The sequence below is a fragment of the Scyliorhinus torazame genome, chromosome 7 (genome assembly GCF_047496885.1).
Source record: "Scyliorhinus torazame isolate Kashiwa2021f chromosome 7, sScyTor2.1, whole genome shotgun sequence".
Taxonomy (NCBI): domain Eukaryota; kingdom Metazoa; phylum Chordata; class Chondrichthyes; order Carcharhiniformes; family Scyliorhinidae; genus Scyliorhinus; species Scyliorhinus torazame.
Window position 1 is genome coordinate 26,449,258 of NC_092713.1, and position 23,231 is coordinate 26,472,488.

At 42.6% G+C, this 23,231-nt stretch overlaps 1 protein-coding gene across 2 annotated transcripts in view; it reads left to right on the plus strand.

The window, feature by feature from the left end:
• LOC140426098 (serine/threonine-protein kinase N2-like) overlaps positions 1-23,231 on the plus strand; it is a 158,454-nt gene that overhangs the window by 47,823 nt on the left and 87,400 nt on the right. For both annotated transcript variants that reach the window (XM_072510448.1, XM_072510449.1), the window contains exon 2: positions 12,719-13,016. In XM_072510448.1, coding sequence (XP_072366549.1) covers positions 12,719-13,016 — 298 coding nt within the window. The remainder of the gene's footprint in view (positions 1-12,718; positions 13,017-23,231) is intronic.

Sequence of the window (23,231 nt, forward strand, 5' to 3'; positions counted from 1 at the left end):
GGGTGGAGCTTGGAGAGAGCTAGGAAGAAATGCTTTTTTGAATAGTTACAGCAGAAGGCTGTGGAAGTTACCCAGAGAGGTCATGAAGCAAGCTGCTCCAGTTTACATACTTTGGAAAAGGGTTCTAAAGGAACTTGACTTGCTTTTAGTCACAAAGCAATTCTCTGCTGTCTTATCTTTGCCTGTCTGTGCAAATGGAACGAGACCTGTATGTTTGTTGGATGTGTTGCCTATCGGGAATTATGTGTTAAGTTTAAGAGACTGCATCTAATCTGTTGGAGTTAGAACTGAAGTAAAGGTTTAAATATTGCTTTCTTTTCTTTTTTGTTTTAATAAAGTTTGTTTATAAAATAACTATGCCCTATTTCTTATCTTATCACTCCTGGAAAGAAACTATCTTTACATACCGCATTAAAACTCACCTGTTCCAGCCTCTTAACCTCTGTTGAGAGGTGATCAGGTGTTTGTAACAGATGAAGGCAGCAGCATTTCACACACACACTGGTGGAAAATCTGGACCTCTCTTTCCTCAAACAATTGTTCAAGCTAGGACAATTGCAAATTTCAAGACTGAATGATAGATTTTGGGGTAAGGGTATTGAGGGGTCTAAGGGGTCGGTAAATGCAGGTAAGATGCAGATCAGTCATGATCTAATTGAATATTGGGACAGGTTCAAGGGGCAAATAGACTAATCATGTCCTTGTGTTCCAATATGCCTTAAAAAAAGATTTAATTGAATGTTCCTCCTCAATGTAACCTTGTTTCCTTTGGATTAATGCCTGTAAATTAGGGTAAAGGGCCTCTGGAAGATGTTTGTATTCAAGGTGGGAGGTTTTTCATTAGCACCATGCTCCTCTGCCCAAAACCTGTGTTTTAATTTAGCTCAGTGTTGTAGAAACATTGGAACACCAGTTTCTTGGATGTACTCCAGGAACTGTTCTTTAAAGTAAATCAGATAAATCTTTTGAAAAGAAACTTGGCTTTAGTGTATGTTACACATATAAATTTTCAAGTTGTAGTGATCTTTGTAGATGTATAATTATTTGCATGTCCATTCTTACCAACTCTTCTGTAGATGTTTTAAAATTTCTAACTTTTTTTATGGATGTGGTAGTTTCAGAATAGAAGTCCCATCAAATAAAATAGTGAATGCAGAGCTTATCTATGTGGGAAGTTTCTTTAGTTTTGCGTTGATCCTCTTAACAGTTTGGCTGTTCTTGGGAAGTTTTAACTAACTTGGGTACTTTTATCATGCCCAAATGACAACGCCATGGATGAACTTAAATTAACATCTGGACATAAATACAATTCTAGACATGTATACACTTCCAACAGAAATTACTGAATAATTGATAAGGAGCTCTTGAATGTTCCTTTTTAATCGCCCCAGTTCCATTCTGGGACTCGCCATCCAATTATAACATCAACTGGGGTTGTAACATGTATTTGACTCCAAAGGTCAATACAATATCCCATCTCGGGTGTAGTGCCCAAAACTTCTCCCGTTTTCTAAGTGTAATTAACCAAGGCTTGAAAGATGACTTCAACTCTCTCTTTGACTTCTGTGAATAGAAGTCCAAATTCTTTTCGTATTTTCAATTTATTTTTGTACTACGCCATGACATTGTACTGATCTATGAATATGGACACTTTGCAACATTCACTTAATCGATTAATATCTTTGTCAATATATGATTCCATTCATATGGCTTTCAATGCCACCTACTTTGTCAGTGGCAAACCCAAATTTGTGACTTTCTATCCCATTATTAGTCTAAAGATGTGCAGGTTAGGTACATTGGCCATGATACATTGCATCTTAGTGTCCAAAACGTAAGATGGGGTTACGGGGATAGGGTGGAGTGTGGGCTTAAGTAGGGTGCACTTTCCAAGGCCTGCTGCAGACTACTTCTGCACTTCAGGGATTCTATGATTATCTAAGTGAAGATGGTTGACAGCTTCAAATTTATGGATGTACACATCACCAATCTGGCCCACCCATGTCGACAGTACAACCAAGAAAGTACAACAGTGCCGATACTTTCTCAGGAAACTTAAGGAAATTCAGCATGTCCGCATTGACTCTTGCCAATTTTTACAGTTGCATCATAGAAAGCATCCTATTGGGCTGCATCACAGCCTGGTATGGCAACTCCATGTGTGTGGCACCTCCATACCATTTCTCTTTTGCGGCACTCAGAGAATATAACAAAAGAGAAAACTGATGATGAGGATTGAGGCAAAAAAACAAAAGTGCTGGAAAAGAAATCGTCGACAAGAAACATGGCGATGACGTTGAGAGTGGAGAATGAATTCTCGGGACGTCGGGCGAAGCGAAAGCTGCCGATGTTGAAGGCCTTAAAGAGAAAATGGAAGACAACTGTGAGTAAGCAGAACAACAGTCGGAAAACTTGCTTACAGTTGAAGTGGGTAGAGTCTAGGATTTAGGGACCATGCACATGGAAAAGCAAAATGGGTTGCGAGAACGGGGATTCAGAAGTCTTCCAATTTGGTAAAGGCCACTACTTGGGTGGGGGAGTGGGGAAAGGAGAAAGTCAAAACATAGCCAGGCAAAATACAGTCGCAATGTGGGTAATGGGAGCGCTTGTTCCATACATCAAAAATAAACAAAAAGAAGGAAGTTGGTTGAAGTATAGACCCTAGGAGCTGGTATCCGGAATGGCGGGAAAAACAAGCGCCATGGATGCATTTGATGAAGACTGAGACTTGGAATTCGTATGAAGAGAGATTTCAGCTTTATCTCATAGTGAATCAAACACCTGAGGGCCGAAAGAGGGCAACATTTCCCAGTTCAGTAAGGCGTAAAACCTTACTTCATTCATCCAGCAAAACCGGGAGATAACTAACGAATTAGTGAAAATTCTAGAAGGCCATTTCTCACCCAGTCCGTCATTAATTGCAGTATAGTTTTTGTTCCACCCCTGTAGTCAGGAGGAAGGTGAAGCATTTTACAATTGTAGTGACAGATGATTAGCAAGATACTGCGAGTTTGGTGCAATACTAGATGACCCTCTTTGTGATAGGCTGGTATGTGGACTCGGTCGTGAAGCTGTCCAGAGATCACAAAGCTATTTAACTCTCAAAGCTGCTTGGAAGTAGCCACGTCTATGGAGCTAGCAACAAAAGAAGCTTCACAGATAGGGGCTGGAGCAAAGATCCACAGGATGGAGATCATTATATACAAGGGTACAACCATATCATCAATGTACACTGGGTGGACACTCAATGGGGGAATGCTGGGAGTAGAGAAAATAAGTGCAAGAATAGTGGCAAGAAGGGGCCATATTGCCAAAGCATGTAGGGCTCGGCAAACATCAACACCAAGGATGTGCAAGAAAAAAATGAGATCTAAGCAGACTAGCTGTGTCTACAAGTTAATAGACAAAGTTCAAGACCCCTCAGGAGACAACGTACCCAACTACTTTAGGAGCTGAAGCTAGGTGTCTTGCCAGTGCGGAGCGATCAACAACGCTTCTGGGCATTCCCAAAATTTGACTGTAAGTAAGTCAAAATGGAAGTGGATACGGATGCAGCTATATCTTGAAAGCTGAGACCATTTTTAATCAGAAGTTGAAGCATCTGCCTGTATAACCATAAAATGTTATTCAAAGGAAGTGCCCAGAAGAGGTTGTACCATTTAAAAGGATACATTATGGTAAAAGTAGAAATAAATGGACAAACTGCAGAGTTGCCCCTTCACATCATTGGAAATTTTCCTGCTTTATTTGGTAGGGCATCATTGGGTAAAGGCTAACTCAACTGGAGTGCAGTGAATCAATTGGTGTATTCTCAGAATGATCTACAACTTCTGGAGAAGTATACAAAGATGTTTGGAGATTCCTTGGGCTCAATGACAGGAGTTGGGTTCAGCTTAAAGCCGAACAGTATACCAAAGTCTCTCAAACCTTGAACCGTACCATTATGCCATCAGGCCAAAAGTCAAAGAAGAACTAGAAAGGCTAGCCTGAATAGGAGTCATTGAACAAGTTGCTGCAAGTGACTGGGCAACACCAGTGGCTCCTATACTGAAACGGGATGGCTCAGTGAGAATGTGTAAAACAACTATGAACCTAGTACTGTGCAAAGATCACTATCCACTTCTGCTGATTGAAGACTTGTTTTTTTCATTTCTTTTCGGGATCTTGGTGTCACTGGCTAGGCCACCATTTGTTGCCCATGAGAAGGTGGTAGTGAGCTATTGCCTTGAACCGCTGCAGTCCATGTGGTGTACTGTACAATTAGGGAGTTCCAGGATTTTGACCCAGCGACAATGGAAGAACGGTGACGTCCGAATGGTGAATACATTGGCGGAGAGCTTCTAGGTGGTGCTGTTCCCAGGTATCTGCTGCCCTTGTCCTTCTAGATAGTAGTGATCGTGTCCTTCTAGATAGTAGTGATCGTGTCCTTCTAGATAGTAGTGATCGTGTCCTTCTAGATAGTAGTGATCGTGGGATTGGGAGGTGCTACCGAAGGAGCCATGGTGAGTTCCAGTAGTGTACCTTGTGGATGGTACACACTGCTGCTATGTGCGTTGGTGGTGGAAGGGGTGACTGTGGAAAGGGTTCCAATCATGCAAGCTTTGTCTTGGATGTTGTTACGCCTTTTCAGTATTTTTGGAGCTGCATTCATCCAGGCAAGTGGAGAGTAGTCCATCATATCTGACTTGTTTCTTGTAGATGGTGGCAGATGTTGGGAAGTCAGGCGGGGAGTTATTTACCTCCGGACTTCGAGCCTCTGCCCTCTTGTAGCCACAGTATTTAAATGGCTAGTCCAGTTCAGTTTCTGGTCAATGGATCAAATTCTGAGTGAGCTAAATGGGATGCAATGTTACCTAGATGACATTCTCATCACCAGTTAAAATGAACAAGAACACTTGGAGAACTTGGAAGCTACACTGAAATGTCTACAAAACCATAATCTCAGTTAAAAAGGAAAAGTGCGACTTTTTCAAGACATCCAAAAGTTATCTGTCACTTCATCGATAAAGATGGCTTGCGCAAGGAGCCGAACAAGGTGACAGCAATCATAGAAGCATCCTCAAAATGTGACACAACTGATGAATCAATTATTATGGCAACATGTTCTGAATTTAGCAACACGATTAAAGCATCTGTGCTTTACAGGTATGGGCACTGGTCAGAAGAATGCGAGCGCACATATAAAAAGGTAGAAGGTGCCTTAAAGAAGTCAGAGCTATTGGTTCACTAGAATCCCAAGCTGAAGTTGCAACTTGCTTGTGATGCTTCACCCAATGGGGCTGGTGCAGTTATCTCGCACATTATACTAGCGCTGAAACTAATTGTGTTCAGCTAAAGAGTTTTGAGCAGCACGGTAGCACATGTGGATAGCACTGTGGCTTCACATCGCCAAGGTCCCAGTTTCGATACCCCGCTGGGTCACTGTGCGGAGTCTGCACGTTCTCCCCGTGTCTGCGTGGGTTTCCTCCGGGTGCTCCGGTTTCTTCCCACAGTCCAAAGGCATGCAGGTTAGGTGGATTGGCCATGATAAATTGCCCTTGGTGTCCAAAAAGGTTAGGAGGGGTTATTGGGTTACGGGGATAGGGTGGAAGTGAGGGCTTAAGTGGGTCGGTGCATACTCGATGGGCCGCCAGGTATTCCGCCTTCTGCACTGTATGTTCTATGTTCATTTTCGGGGTAAGAAAGTCTCACCATTACCTTTTTAATAATGTTTTAAATCTTTATTGTCACAACTAGGCTTACATTAATACTGCAGTGAAGTTACTGTGAAAAGCCCCTAGTCGCCACACTCCAGCGCTTGTTCGGGCACACACACGGAGAATTCAGAATGTCGAATTCACCTAACAGCATGTCTTTCGGGACTTGTGGGAGGAAACCGCAGCACCCGGAGGAAATCCACGGGGAGAACGTGCAAACTCCGCACAGACCGTTATCCAAGCCGGGAATAGGGACCCTGGCGCTGTGAAGCAACAGTGGAAACCACTGTGCTACCGTGCCGCCCTGGCCTTCATTTTACTCTTTTGAAGGATCATCGAATCTTGACGATCTTTGGGCCATATACAGGTATTCCTCCTTTAGCAGCTGGTATGTTACAAATATGGTCTTTGATATTATCGGCACACTAACGATATCCAATATTGTAAACGTACAATATCGTAGATCAGACCAACATGCAACTGGTGAAGCTTTGACCAGATTACCGTACAAGTCGAGCAAGAAACCTTTTGTCAACATTCTAGATTTTTCACTCGTGTTGTACCTGTGACTTCATCTCAACTTCAGAGATACACCAGAACTGATCCAGTGATGGGGATCGTTCCAAAAAGGAACGATGACCAACGTGAATAATCCAGGACAAGCCCTTCGTCACAAGACTGAGTTGACAGTCCAGAATGGAGTTTTATTAAGCGGAATCAGTGATTATTCCCCCTGTCTTGTGTAATAAAGTCCTTGACCAGCTGCATGAGGGACACCCTGGTGTGAGGATGTAGGAACTGGCATGCAGTTTTGTTTGGTGGCCAGGATTAGAGGCTCAAATCGAAGAGAAAGTGGGTCAATGTCAGGCCTGTGCAAAACTAAGAAACACTCTATCACTGTAACCATTACATCCCTGGGAATGACTGACACAGCCATGGCAGAGAATACACTTAGACTACACTGATCCAGTTGAGGGATACATGTTCCTAGTGATTGTGGATGCACACTCTAAATGGCCGGAAGTAGCGATTATGAAATCCACGATAACAGGGCAAACTATTGAGAAGTTGGACAAAATGTTTGCAAGATTTGGTTCACCAGAGCAGGTCGTAAGTGACAATGATACTCAGTTTGCTTCTAAGGAGTTTGAGAACTACTGAAGTGGAAATGGTATATAGCACATAAAGTCAGCTCTGTACCATCCTGTAACAAATGGATTGGCCGAACGATCCGTTCGGTCACTTAAACATTTCATCAAATCATCAAAGGACCGAGGTACATTGACAAGAAGTGTGAACAAATTTCTAATGTCTTACCGTAACACCGACTTCACCAGCAATGCTGCTGTTCAAAAGGAAATTGAGAACCACCACCTGTTACTTGGAGATTGTCAAATGACAGCAGCAAGCACAAATTTCTAGGAGGGAACAAAAATCTAACAAGTGAGCATTCACTCAGAGAGTTACTCTACCAATGGGGAATGGATACCTGCTGTCATCCTAGCAAAAACAGGTCCGATATATACACCGTACAGATGGGTAACTTGGTGACATCATACTGACGAACTACTAGCTTCACTAAGTGAAATTGCTGAAACGTCTTGAAGTATTTCCATTGATACTTCTGAATAGAGAGCAAACAACAGACCGTTTCAGACCCTGTTTCTGAGGACTTTCCAATGCCTGTAGTGATACTGGGGTAACTTCCCAGGGAGCATCATCTACTGAAGGAGGAGAGGACACTTCCCAAGGTCTTGAGTAGCCAGGTCCCAGAACATAGAATACAAGCCAAAAGGAATAGCCGTCCACCTGAGAGACCGTCTTTATGAAGTTGTATATAAGTGTAGAGTTAATGCATAAATGGGTCTGTTGTAAAAATGTGAAGAAATTGCCGTTCTAAAGAAATAAAGGGGGTGGGTGTTGTTTATCAGAAAATACATCCCTGCTGGTAGAATGTCCTATGATCTTTATTGACAAAGAAACTTAAGTGTGTGGCACCTCCACACTTTTTTCTCTTTATGGCGCTTAGAGAATATAACAGCCTACCTCCCTTGCTATATCCTCTCTCTTATTGAATAATTTTATGTGTAATAAGTAGATTACTCATTTCCACTCTACTATACCCCCAGTCTTCCTGTTGACCAAATATACTTGGTATTTTTAGCTCCCAGATCTGACCCTCTTGCAGTTCTGTCTCAGTTATGATGATCAGGTGTTAAACACTCCAGATTAAACTTGTGCATGTAATTTGTTCCTTGTATTCTGTGCATTGTATAACAAACACTTTGAGCCATACACTCTAACCTGTCCTGTTTCTAATGTTTTCTTTCTCATGACTTATTTTTCTCCCTGATTTTAATTATTTTAGAAGGCAAAGTTAGATAAACTTGGTTCTTTTAATTTGAAAGATAAGTGTTTAATGGTGCATATAAATAAAACCTGATATGTGACTTCAGGCAAGCCATGTTCGTAGGACATGGGTTCAAACTGATGACGGTAAAATTTAGGACTGATTTTTCAGAAGAAGTTGTTGGAGATTTTTAAAATTCATTCTTGGGATGTGTACATCTCTGGCAAGGCCTGTTTGTTGCCCATCCCTAATCCTCATCGAAGGTGGTGGTGAGCAGCTGCTTAGTCCTTCTGGCAGAGATACATCCACAATTTTACAAAGAAGAGAGTTCCAGACTTTTGATCCACCGACAGTGAAGGGATGACAATATAACTCGGTGTGGTTTGGAGGGGGACTTGTAGGCGGTTGTATTCCCAAGCTCCTGCTGCCCTTATCTTTCTAAATGCAGAGTTGTGGGTTTGGAAGTTGCTGCCGAAGGAGCCTTTACGAACTGCTGCCTTGCAGATGGCACACACTGCTGCTATTGTGTACCAGTTATGGAGGGAGTGAACATTGAAGGTAATGGATGAGATGCCAATCAAGTGGGCTACTTTGTCCTGGATGGTGTTGAGCTTCTTGAATGTTAGAGCTGCACCCATCCAAGCAAGTTGGCGAGGCCTGGATAGAGTGGACGTGGAGAGGATGTTTCCACTTGTAGGAAAAACTAAAACCAGAGGACACCACCTCAGACTAAAGGGACAATCCTTTAAAACAGAGATGAGGAGGAATTTCTTCAGCCAGAGGGTGGTGAATCTGTGGAACTCTTTGCCGCAGAAAGCTGTGGAGGCCAAATCACTGAATGTCTTTAAGACAGAGATAGATAGGTTCTTGATTAATAAGGGGATCAGGGGTTATGGGGAAAAGGCAGGAGAATGGGGATGAGAAAATATCAGCCATGATTGAATGGTGGAGCAGACTCGATGGGCCGAGTGGCCTAATTCTGCTCCTGTGTCTTATGGTCTTATTCCCTCACAGTCGAGAATTGTGCCTTGTAAAATTCTCTCCCCATCCTCCTGATTTCCATGAACCTCAATTTTGCTGCAGCTCCTTGATGTCACACCGGGGCAAATGCTGTCTTGATGTCAAAGGCAGTCACACTCGCCTCACCTCTGGGACTCTGCTCTTTTGTTTGTATTTGGAGCAAGTCTGTAATGAGCTCTGGCGTCCCGTGACTTTGGTGGGACCCAAACGGAGTGTTGATGAGCAGGTTTTTGCTGAATAAGTGCCATGTGAAGGTGTCATTGACAGTGCAGTCATTACTATACTGATGATTTCGACCGGATGATGGTGTGGTAATTGGTCAGAATGGAAACTAACATTTTCTTGTGCCTATTTTAAGTGCATGCTTTAGTTAGAAGTCTATTTAGAGGTGAAGAATGTGTGGACTCTGTTTCTCTGTTTTGAATGATTGAGCTAAAATGCACTGAAGAGCTTGTTGATCTTGTAATTGGATTAACAAAAGGAAAATTGTTTAAGATTGCTGCTGATTGTTGTAAATTGTCCCTTGCACATTTGGTAAGTACCAAGAAAGAAAAATGGGTCTAACTTTGATTTCCAAAATTAGTCTGTCATCGTTCATTGTCAAGCTTCATGAATAAAATAGTGGCAGTTTGTGTACGATACTTTGGAATTACCACCCTAGTGGATCAAGAGAAAAGGCAAATCAAAGAAGTGCTTGGATCTATGTAGCACTTCTAATGTATAAAAATATAACCAGGAACTTCAAGCATAATCAGTTGAATATTGCCAGTTATCAGGAAAGTTGATTTATACAAGGGTTTTGAAGGAGCAAAGTTGGGGATGGGAGTAAAGGAAATGGGTTTGCACTAAAGACCAAAGTTCTGTGTTGTTTGGGCTGGAAAGCAGTAAGAAGTCTTGCACCAGGTTAAATCCAACAGCAGCTTTATTTGGAATTACGAGCTTTTGGAGCGTAGCTCCTTCGTCAGGTGAGTGGCTGGAAAAGGTTAGAGATGGAGGCACCAAAGTTAAGAGGTTGAGAATTTGAAGTTGATGTTGGACAACCTGTGTCGGTCAGCAAGCATGAGGTAATGGCCGAGTGGGACTTTTTGTAGGTTAGGATACGGGCAGCAGAGTTCTAAATGAGATTTGTGGAGGAGGGAGTATGGTAGGACAGCGAGAGGAATATTGGAGCAGCAACATCAAAGATTGTATTTATAGTGCCTTTAATGTAATAAATCCCCAAAGTGATTCACAGGAACAGCAAGGAGCTGAAAGTTTCAGCAGCAGGTGGAATGAGGGAGGGTTGGCACTGGCAATGGAATGGAGGTTGAAACACTGTGTCGGTGATAGATGAGATGGGATTGAAAATCCAGCTCAAATGTCGGTAAGGTGCCATTATGCCTGGCTGAATACAACTGTAACCATGGCCTGGCAGGGGGTGAAAGTCATGGCAAGCGTCTTACCAGCTGGAGAAAATGGTTTCATCCAAGACTGTGTGTCAGTCAATCAGTGTGACAACACTGAGACACTGGGCTGGATGGTGGCGTTCATATGAAAGCATAGGAAAAGGCAGCAAGAGTCTCATTTGATTATCCACCTGCTGAATTAACTAATTCAGGCTGGGCACCCATTGGGATGCTATAATTGGTCATGTTCCACACCAATAAGCATACAAGCAGCCAGGTTTACTAAGGATTGTTTGGATTTCAGTTGATTCTGGATTGCAATTTCCTCAAGTCGAATAGTGTATCACTGCTCAATTTCTGGGTTTACAGATAGAGTAGATTATAAGGTATTGGAAGGGTACTCCTAATCATAAAACTAACCCAGCAGAAACTGTTTTGCTCCTTTGTTACAACTTTCTCCTTTTAGCAGAATTTTCTTTGTGAACTCCTGGACCAAAATTTGGAATGTTTCCCGTTCCTCATTACAAAATTAGTATATTTCAGTAATATTTGGAGTACATGCCCAAAGGTTCTGCTATGTGTGCAGTGAAACAGGAGCTGGAGTTGGCAATTTCAGCCTTCAAGCCTTAATTTGTACATTAGCTCCATTTATCCATCTTTGTTTCAATTTCTTTGAAGCCCTTGCCTAACAAAGTTGAGTACTAACTAGTAATAGCTGAACAGAATTTAATAACAAAATTACATTGGCACTCTTCTACACAGCAGTTACAATCTGTAGTTAATAGCTCCTGTCATCACCTGTTGCAATGCTTTCCATTTTGGGTGTAGTTGGAACAACAATACTTCTGCATGTACCATTCAGGGCCAGCCTGATTAAAAAGAAAAGGGTTTCCACTTCTGGGTTTCCACATTTTTGTGGTGCTCGCATTGCATGTCAAAAGACAGATTTCTAAACTGCTTCAGCTTTGACACAACGTAACTAATACAGGAGCCACTCTTGTGCAAGTGAAAGCCGACTATGCAGGAATGTTTTCTGTTCCTAAGCTGTAGTAAAGCGCTTAAGCCAATGTGCAGCATCACTTCCTAAATCCAAATTTAAGTTTGGGTATTGCTGTGTTCCAAAGAATAGGGTTGAAATTCTAACAGGTCAGAGACCTGAAATGTCAATTGTTCTCTCCACAGATGCTGCCTGACCAGCAGAGTGTTCCCAGCATTTTCTGTTTACATAATCAGATTATCAAGTTTGTCCACAAATACTGGCTCTGCATCAGTCATTTATTGTTGGGTTAAGAAAGGCTGAAGCTGCATAGCAGTATACTAATGTTTTAGGATGTTTGTAATTAAAATGCAGCATTTAATTGGACTTTTGCCATAGTGTACAAACAATTTTTCTTTGATCGATTAAGTTAATCTTATCAGAAAAAGCAGTTTTGTACTTTTTGCACTGGCAAGTGATCATTTGAATCATTTCTGGTGTATGTTGTTAGATAAGTGTTTGTGACATAATTTGACTGCACAATTTGAATGGCATTTTACACTGTACGTCACATTCCGGCACCGTTTGGGTACACGCAGGGAGAATTCAGAATGTCCAAATTATCAAATTTGTCTTTTGGGACTTGTGGGAGGAAACCAGAGCACCCGGAGGAAACCCAGGCAGACGCAGGGAGAACATGCAGACTCCGCACAGACAGTGACCCAAGCAGGGATATAAACCTGTGATTCTTGTGCTGTGAAACCATAGTGCTAGCCATTGTGCTACCGTGCTGCTCACCCATGTTTAATAAATAGAATTTTTACAGTGCTCATAGAATTTTTACAGTGCAGAAGGAGGCCATTCGGCCCATCGAGTCTGCACCGGCCCTTGGAAAGAGCAGCCTACCCAAGCCCACACCTTCACCCCATCTCTGTAACCCTGTAACCCCACCCAACCCTTTGGACACTGAAGGCAATTTAGCATGATCAATCCACCTAACATGCACATCTTTGGACTGTGGGAGGAAACCGGAGTACCCGGAGGAAACCCACGCAGACACGGGGAAAACGTGCAGACTCCGCACAGACAGTGACCCAAGCTGGGAATCGAACCTGGGACTGTGGTGCTGTGAAGCAACTGTGCTATTGTGTCGCCCAATGTACCGTTAATACTTGCCAAGTGGTTTATTTGTTCAAGTTTTAGTAAAATTTTTCCAAGTTTAAAAATGATCTAATTTTTGCAGAGGACAAAGTTAAAATGCTTGCTTTAAAGCTCCTTGTTACTTTTATAGGGTGATGGCCGAAGTCATCCAGTCTCTGAATGTTTGGGTTTGGGCCAGAATTTGGATCTGTCGGACACCATGGTGCAACAGAGGCTAGACGAAATCAAGGATTCAATCAAGCGAGAGATACGGAAGGAACTTAAAATCAAGGAAGGAGCAGAGAACCTCAAGAAGGTCACAACTGATAAGAAAAATCTAGCTTACGTGGAAAATATGTTGAAAAAATCAAACAAAAAGCTCGATGAACTTCACCAAGAGCTGCAAGAGTTGAATGCACATATTGTCGTGAAGGATCCTGAGCTGGCAGGTAAATGATGTACAGTGCCGATAATGTCTTTAATACTATTCTTATTTTTATACGTTTAGTGGACTAAGAATGCACACTGATCCGCATAAGAAGGAATGTGAAAAGTAAGAATTAATTTGAACAGCAGCTGCAGTACAAGCTGAACAACTTGTAGTGCATTTGCAGTGCAACTTTTGGAAGTGGGCCACTTTGCCAGCCTTTCACTCCAGCTTACCCCACTCGCACTCCCAGCTAGTGAAGTTCCTTTATCAGGTGGCAGTTAAGAGCAGAGCTGGCAAGACCCACACAAAAATGAGTGGGCCGTTGTCAGAACAAAATAACTCTTACTTGCCCTTTTTCTCTTTCCAAGTGTAACTGGGAAACCCACGCGTTAATCATCAACTGCCCATTCATAACGGAGCTTTAAATGTTACAGTTGCGTTTTATTCAAAACAGTTGGTCAAAAGACAAATAAATGCCTGCTCTGACATGCTATTAAGTATGCTCGCTCTTAACCAACTTTCCAGATCTAACTGGTCAGATGCTGTTGGCCACTACTTTCAGCAGTAAATCCCATTGAAGGCTAGTGCAGAAAGAGGATATGTGGCACCAGATTATGTTGCATAGATAAGTTTATGATCCAGCATTGCCATTTTTATACGTTACACATTACATTTCCCGGTTGGGAGAGCAACCAGGAGTGATACTCCAGGTTTCAACTAATGAGGCTATTTAACAGTTTGCCAGGGAGTGTTCTCTTCTTTTACTCCTCTTTCTCCCCACCACCATCCCCCAAAAAACGGGGGGGGGGTTGCAAAAGCACATAATCAAACAAAATTAAAATTGAACTGTGAGAAAGGACATTCTGATGCAGTTTTATCAGTATTCTACATCACTGGGCCATGCATGTTAACATTTTCAGCTAGGTGCAAATATTATCATAACGACCCAAGCCACATTGCAATGTCTACAAATGCCTTGATTTATTTCCACTTTCCATATAGTTAGCTTTTCTTTTTTTTTAGTTGTTGGCTATGGTCAAACTTTTTTCTTTGCCTGTTTATAAATACTAGTGCATACTTTTTTTAAATATTCCCCCAAAACGCCTTTTATGGTGTTTTTTTGACCCCTTCATATCAGTCATTGGTATAAGTTTGTATGGAGTGTTTGTTGCTTCAGTGGTTTTTGCTGTTAGACAGATTTGCCTAGTGCTGTTGCACTACTGGTGATTAATGAGGGACGTCAGTGGTTTTCACAACAAAGACAGTATTTTGCAGGAATTACTTTTTGATTACATTTTAAATTGACAACTTTTTTTAGGCTGCTTAACATTGTCTTATCAAATAACTTGATTCCAGCTTGATTAAGGGGCTGCGGCTGGTTTAGCACAAGTGGCTGGTTTAGCTCAGTGGGCTAAACAGCTGGCTTGTAATGCAGAACAAGGCAGCAACGTGGGTTCAATTCCCATACCGGCCTCCCCGAACAGGCGCCGAAATGTGGCGACTAGGGGCCGGAATGTGGCGACTAGGGGCTTTTCACAGTAACTTCATTGAAGCCTGCTTGTGACAATAAGCGATTATTATTATTAAGTAGTTTGACTTGAATTGTCATATGCCTTTGGATAGAATGCAAATGTGATTGCTGTTTTTGGTATTGAGATTAAGAAAAGTGATGGATGATCATTGCTTGATCATCAGGCTCTTGACCCTGTGGTAACTTTGAATGCAGATGCATTGATCCCAATTTTTTCTGCTAGCTGTAAGAAAATTAGACTGTCAAAAACGTATACATGTCACAACTGGATAACTTTGCTCAGTCCTTAGTTGTCAGTTTTATGTTTCCCTGTTCGTCACAAAAGTAATGTCTGTGTTTCTTGTACTGGATGCAAAAAATATACAGTGCAACATTTCTGTTTACCACCTTGCTGCAAATTATAAAAGTTAGGTGTTGTTTTGGAGAGTAATTGAGCACTAAATTTGAGCTTATCTACTGTTTTTGAGAAGTTTGCCTCTAGGGTACGTGTGTTATTTATTTTCTAATTTGTTTTTTTTCCCTTCTGGTCCTGCTGCTCATTGTCATGATAGTTCACAAGAGAGGCAATAATTAGTTTCCCTCTAGAAAAACCTCACCAAGAAACAAAGACCTTAATCAGCAATTGCTGATTGCATTTTCATAATTTCCTGTAACATTTCTCACAAGGATGAGAACTCCAAATTTAGAATATAGAACATACAGGAGGAGGCCATTCGACCCATCGAGCCTGCACCGACCCACTTAAGCCCTCACTTCCACCCTATCCCCGTAACCCAATAACTCCTCCTAACTGTGCTACCATGCTACCGTGCTGCCCACCGTGCGTTTGTGGGCCCTGTGTCAAATAGGTCAGTGAGCACAGGGATAATAAAGGATGAACAAGACTTGTTGCGAGTTTGGAGTTTTGGATGAGCTCAGGTGTATGGAGGGTGAAAGTTGGGAAGCTGGTCAGGAGTGCATTGGAATAGTTGAATCTGAAGATATTCGGGCAGCACGGTAGCACAAGTGGATAGCACTGTGGCTTCACGGCGCCAGGGTCACAGGTTCGATTCCCCACTGGGTCATTGTCTGTGCGAAGTCTGCACGTTCTCCCCGTTTTTGCGTGGGTTTCCTCCGGGTGCTCCGGTTTCCTCCCACAGTCCAAAGATGTGCAGGTTAGGTGGATTGGCCATGCTAAATTGCCTTTCGTGTCCAAAAAAGTTAGGAGGGGTTATTGGGTTGTGGGGATTGGGTGGCAGTGAGGGCTTAATGTGGGTCGGTGCAGACTCGATGGGCCAAATGGCCTCCTTCTGCACTGTATGTTCTATATGTTCTAAAAACATAGATGACTGTTTTGTCAGAGGCCAAGGTGCCGACGTGATATTACAGATGTGAACTAGGCAGTCTTTTTGATGGACAGGGTAGGAAGTTCAGCTTGGTTAAATGGGACACTGGTTGCAAACAGTCTGGTTCAGCTTGGGAACCATGGCTAAGAAGTGGGGTGGAATTGGTGAGTAGGGAACAGAGTTTGTGCTTGGATCAGAAAAAAATGACCTTTGTCTCCCTTGTATGTCATTGGAGGAAATTTCTCCTCTTCCAATACTAAATATTGGACAGAGACAGGAGAAGGGGACCTGATCTGTTTTCAGATGATGTGGCTGAAGGCAGCATAGAACATAGTTGCAGAACACGGGCAGTACCAGAGCAGAAAGAGAAGTCATTGCGGGAGATTCTCAGGCGATAACTGGATCGATAAAATTTGAATGAGGCAAGAGCTATCCCACTCAGCTGGCCAACAGAGAAGAGACATGGATGAAGATGGTGTCAAACATTGCATAGGGGTGGAGAAGAGTGAGGTGGGATCATGCATCATAGTTATAGTTGCATAGAATACCATGTAGGACTAATTAGAGCGGTTAAAAGGTTGTAACAGGCATGGTGGAAAAATGTCAGCATATCAAAAGGAAAAACCTGACTAGTCCATCCATTCTGTTCTAGTCAGCCTTGATGCGTCTAAAATATATACATTCTCCCATGCACCGGAAGAGTTTTTAAAAGTAAAGCCAATTAGAAAAACAAGGTTCCTTTTTGAGACTCCAGGGGGATCAAAATCCTGGAGGTCAAAAAGCTGTGATTTATATTCAAGGATACCTACCTCTTGTATTAGGTGTCCACTGTCCCAGTCAAAAATAGGTCCATCTCATGCTTGAAGGAATATAGTGAGCCAACAACCTGTTCCACTGTACTCTTGGGGGAAGATGTGTCTACCATCCAACCAAACTCCACCCTTAACGGAACTGGAAACATGGCACCCTAGTTGTTCTTGACCTATACCATTGAAAGAATTTCTCTCTGTAGACAATCTAATGTTTTCTTTATATAATTTAGAGTACCCAATTCCTTTTCCCCCAATTTAAGGGGCAATTAGGCATGGCCAATCCACTACCCTGCACATCTTTGGGTTGAGAGGGTGAGACCCAGGCAAACATGCGGCGAATGTGAAAACCCCTCGCGCACAGTGTCCCAGGGCCAGGATCCTCGGCGCCGTGAGGCAGCAGTGCTAGCCACCGTGCCACACCCATATTATTTTAATCAAGCTGGATCAAGGCATCCATTGCTTTGCTAAAGTTACAGAGACCCAGCTTTTTGAGGCTCTTTTGACAACTAAGGATTTAAAATTACATATTGTAGTTGAGGCCCTGCACTGCAAAGTTAACCGTATGAGTGGGTGAGGGCTAGGCACGCTGGTGTGACTAACCAAGGTCTTGAACAAGAACAAAATGGAATACATTGCTTTTTCGTGAAATGTCCTGTGACTGCCCTTCGAAACCTGTGCAACTATACTTTCCTGGCATTAGTCATGGATATTTAGAAATTAATGCACTAAAATACTCAGATCTTTCTCTTTCTTCACTGACTTTCATTCTTTCCTTTTCACGTGTACGTATGTTTCGAACTTGATCTGCCCACTTGCATGGCACTGAATTTTGGGAGTTAAAACATTGCCAAACATTGGCCTGTATCAGCAATGCAAATAAATCTGCTTCTGGTAGTTGTGCATCTCTACAGTCCTAACACTAGAAACTATCTAGATAATATCCACAAACTTGCAATCAGTTTCCCCCAACACCTACAGTTAAACCCATGAATTAAAAACTCTTACCAATCCGGTCATGACTGGGAACTCGAGCAAATGTCAAACCATTAACAGCCACTTTCTGCCCACAATCATTGAATCCACCACTAATTTTACAAGATTTTTTTTATGGAGACGATGGACCCATCATGTGCGCACTCGCTCTTTCATAGAGCAGTTCACTTATTCCTGCTTTTTTTCCCCCTGAATTTCTTCTCCAGATAATTATCCAATTTCCTTGAATCAATAATAATAATCTTTATTATTCTCACAAGAAGGGTACATTAACACTGCAATGAAGTTACTGTGAAAATCCCTAGTCACCACACTCCGGCGCCTGTTCGGGTAGACGGAGGGAGAATTCAGAATGTCCACTTCACCTAACAAGCACGCCTTTCTGGACTTGTGGGAGGAAACCGGAACACCCGGAGGAAACCCAAGTAGACACGGGGAGAACGTGTGACTCCGCACAGAGAGTGACTCAAGCCAGGAATCAAACTTAGGACCCTGGTGCTGTGAAGCAATAGTGCTAACCACTCAGGCAATGCATTCCAGTTCCTACCCACTTACAATCTATATAGATGATCTGCAAGCAGGGACAGAGTCTTAACGTAGCAAGATTTGTGGATGATACTAAAATAGGTGGGAAAGCAGGCAGTGAAGAGGGGATAAAGATTTTACAAACCGACATAGATAGGATAGGAGATTGGGCCAAAATTTGGCAGATGGAGTTTTATGTAGGTAAGTGTGAGGTTATCCATTTTGGCTGAAAAAATAGGCAAACTATTATCTCAATGGAAAGCACGTTCAAAATGCATATGGGAAGAGGGATCTGGGTGTCTTTGTTCATGAATCCCAAAGGATGTAAGCAGGTACAGAATGTAATTAAAAAGCAAATGGAATGTCAGTGTTTATTTCAAAAGGACTGGCGTATAAAAGAGAAGTGTTGTTGCAATTGTACAGGGTGTTGGTGCGGTGAGACCACATTTGGAGTATTGTGTCCAGTTTTGGTCTCCTTATTTGAGGAAGGATGCGGTGGCATTGGAGGCAGTTCAGAAGAGGTTCATCAGATTGATTCCGGGGATGAAAGGCTTGACGTATGAGGAGAGATTAAACGGCTTGGGTTTATACTCACTGGAGTTTAGAAGGATGAGAGGGGATCTGATCGAGATGTATACTTACAACAAATGTTTCCCCTTGTAGGGCAATCCAGAATGAGAGGTCACAGATATAGGTTGAGAGGTGGTAGACTTGGAACTGAGAGGAGGAGGAACTACTTCTTGTACAGGGTGGTGAATTTGTGGAACCCGCTGCCACATAATGCTGTGGAGTCTGAGTCATTAAATGGTTTCAAGAAAGAGATGGATATATTTTTGATTTTTTAAAAAACTGGTTAAAGGGATATGGGGAACAGGTGGGAGGTGGATTTGAGATCAAGAAAAGATTGAATGGCGGAGCAGACTTGAAGGGCTGAGTTGCCTACTTCTGCTCCTAATTCTTATGTTCACTTGTTACTTCCAAGTTTTTCCTCGTGTTACTTTTGCTTATCACCTTCAATTTGTGTCCTCTGGCTATCTATTTAGATTCTGTTTCTGTCTTTTCTTCTCTATTTATAAAGCCCAGGACCCCATGTGCTTTTTAAATTGTTTTTGTTAACTTAACAGAGATTTGTGCATGACCTGCCCCATTTCTCACTGTTCTTGTATGAGTTGGCATGCGATATCACTCAGTTTTCCTACCCAAATGGAACCCCTCATGCTTTTCTGTCACTTTAACTGGATTTAATCTGCCATGTATCCATGCATTCCCACCAGCCTATCTGTCCTTTTGCATTCTATTACTATATACCTCACTATTTATTGTGCTTCCAAGGTTCCTGTCATTTGGAAATTGAGATTGTATACTGTACTTTTAGGACCAAATTAGAACATTTGTCAAAAACAGTACTGGTCCTAATACTGACCATTTCGATACACCACTATATATTGACCTCTCTGAAAAGCAGCCATTCAGCACAACTATTTCCTATCCTGGGGTCAATTTTGTACCTGTGCTGCTCCCAATCCTTTTATTCCACGGGTTTCGATTTTGTCAGCTGTTCTTTTGTAAGTCCCCATATATAACAACTGCACTGCCTTCACCCTCCCTCAACTATTAACCTCATCAAAAACTTGGATTAGCCAAAGATGATTTCCTCTTTACAAATCCATGCTGCTTGACTTTTATTAGTCCATGTGTGTCTAAGTGGCTTTTCTAAAAGTTTCCCACCACCAGTGTTAAACTGGTCCATAATTTGCTGATTTAGCCCTCCCTTTTTTTGTACAAGGCTCTAACTCTTTGCAATCCTCCTGTATAGATTAAGGCCAGTAGCTGCAATTTTTACCCGTAATTCCCTCGGGTACATAGGATGCATACAGGCTGTATTATTTCCTTTGTCTATCTTTATCTCTGCCAGTCTCCTGGCAACCTCCTTGTGGACTGTGGCTTTGGCAAAATGTTCTTTGTGGTAAACAAAGAAACAAGTACTAACTTTAGTTACGCGACCATGTCTTCTGCCGTAGCTCTTCAGTTTGGTCCCTAATTACACCCCCTGCTCGTCTGACAATCCTTTTACTGTTTTTTATATATATATATATATATATAGACTCTCTTTTATATTAGGTGGCAATCTTGCATTGTCTCTCTTTATTTCCTTCTCCATATTATCATGCTGACATCTGCCATGTACCTCCTTTCTAATGAATGCTTCTTCCAACATTCCCACTCCTTTATCATCTAGGGGCCTCTTGTTTTGGATGCCTTACCTTTTCCCTCTTGTGGAAATGTACCTAGACTCCACTTGAATGATCCCTCTGAAGTTGCCTATTCATCTGTTACATTTTTGCTCACCAATCCTTTGGCTCTAATTTATCCAGGGCATATTCTACCACCACAGTTTGTTGAAATTAGTCTTCACCTGGTTAAATATTTTTATTCTAGATTATTTCTTACCCTTTCCCATATCAGTCAAAATCTTATGATACCCTGAGCTTTATTCCTAATTTGTTCCTTGAATGTGAGATTTTCCACTTAACTCACCTCGCTCCCCAGGATTCGATCCACAATGCCTTCTTTCTTACTGGGCCAGAAACATTTTTTATTTTAAAAAAAATAAAAATTTAGAGTACCCAATTATTTTTTTTCCAATTAAGGGGCAATTTAGTGTGGCCATTCCACCTAACCTGCACGTCTTTGGGTTGTGGGGGTGAAACCCACCCAGACACGGGGAGAATGTGCAACCTCTACACGGACAGTGACCCAGGGCCGGGATTCAAACCCAAGTCCTCAGCGCCCTGAGGCAGCAAAGCTAACCATTGTGCCACGTGCCGCCCCCTTTGGGCCATAAACATACCGATTGAAAAGATTCTCCTGAATACATTTCAGAAATGTCTTCCTTTTCTTATGCCCTTTAATGCAATCTCTGCCCTATTCGAAATAAAAACAAAGTGCTGGAAAAACGCAGCAGGTCTAGCAGCATCTGTGGAGAGAGAAACAGAGATAATGCGCTGCAGAGATAATTCTCCACCCCGCCGCGCCAGATTTCTGGTTCAGCACGCCGGCGGGATGCTCCGTTTCGCCAGCTGGTCAATGGGGTTTCCCATTGTGGAGCAGCCCAAGCCCACAATTCAATGTTGGGGTAATTATATAATATATAAAATGTTCCATTGTTACTACTGTGATTCTTGCACATTTCAGAAATTTCTTTGTACATCTCCTCTAACTCCTCTCATTTAGCAGCCCATATATTTAGAGAAAGAAACACCAAAAAGCATAATTGTTCCATTATTGGGGCTGGTTTAGCACAGTGGGCTAAATAGCTGGCTTGTAATGCAGAACAAAGCAGCAGCGCAGGTTCAATTCCCGTACCAGCCTCCCCGAACAGGTGCTGGAATGTGGCGACTAGGGGCTTTTCACAGTAACTTCATTGAAGCCTACTTGTGACAATAAGCAATTATTATTATTGTTGTTTCCTGACTCCAACCCCCAGATAGATTCTGTTTAGATCCCTTGAGGACATCGTCTCCTTATAACAGAATGTTTTCCTTCATCAAAACAGCTACCTCACCTTTTTTTGCGTCTTCTTGAATACATTGTGCCCAAGAATATTAAGCATTAACTGTTCCTCTTTTTTTTGTCCCATCTTAAGGCTTTTGCTCTTGCATCATATTCCCATGTGGCTATTTGTATTTGTAACTCACCAACCTTGGTAATCACATCATGCATTCCCAACCTGACTTTGTATTTTTTAATGATATAGTTCCAGCTCTGTTCCTGCGTAACCAGTCCCATCTTGAACAGGTCTCTTCTGTTCCAGTGCCCAGGCAACTAAGCCCTCCCTCTTGCGCCATGCCATTTGTGCTCAGTCGCATGTGGTTCTGGAAGTAACCCCGGGATTATGTGGGAGAGACATGGGCATAATGGTATGGTGCTGGTATTATCAATTCAGAGGCCCAGGGTTCAAATCCCACCACAGCCAGATGGTGAAATTTGAATTCAATTTTGGGCAGCACGGTAGCATTGTGGATAGCACAATTGCTTCACAGCTCCAGGATCCCAGGTTCGATTCCGGCTTGGGTCATTGTCTGTGCGGAGTCTGCACATCCTCTCCGTGTGTACGTGGGTTTCCTCCGGGTGCTCCGGTTTCCTCCCACAGTCCAAAGATGTGCAGGTTAGGTGGATTGACCGTGATAAATTGCCCTTAGTGTTGGGTGGGGTTACTGGGTTGTAGGGATAGGGTGGAGGTGTTGACCTTGTGTAGGATGCCCTTTCCAAGAGCCGGTGCAGACTCGCTGGGCCGAATGGCCTCCTTCTGCACTGTAAATTCAATGATAATCTATGATTACAAAGTTTTGAGGCCCTGCTTTTTAATTTCCTGCCTAGCTTCTTAGAATTTGACTGGCAGACATCAACCATCTTCCTCTCTTTGTCGTTAGTTCTGGCATGGACCATGCTTTGTCACTTGTCTGCACCCTTAGTGATTACTTTTTCTCTGGCACCAAACCGTAAGGAGGCAACATACCATACAGGTCTCAGGTTGACATCAGCAACACCAAGCTGCCTGTCTGACCATCTCATCTCACCCCTCATCTCCCACCCCCACCACCCTCAAAACCAGGCTAGAGAATCCTGAATTATTACTGCATTTCTACTACACCTTGTTTCTACACCATGTGCCAGGATTAGAGTAGCACTCTTTGAGATGTCATCGTCCTCACCTGTATTCCGTGTTGACTATCAATTTTGAGAGTGTCACAACCCTGGACTATTCCTGCACTACCTGCCTCCTCCTCCTGGGTGGCTGCCCCATTTGGTGGCCACACGTTTGCATTTCTATCTATCTCGCTGACTGCCTCCTGAATCTTGTAATCCAGGAAACATTCAGCCAGCCCAGTGTTGCCTCAAGGTCAGAAATGAGCTGCTGGAGGTATTTCCTGAAAATGTGGGCCCTGGAGCTGCTGAAATGTCTTTGAATTTTCACATGACATAGGGATTGCAGGCTATAGGTTACAGCAGTTGCTCCGTTCCAATTTAAAACTCTTCGATGCGTT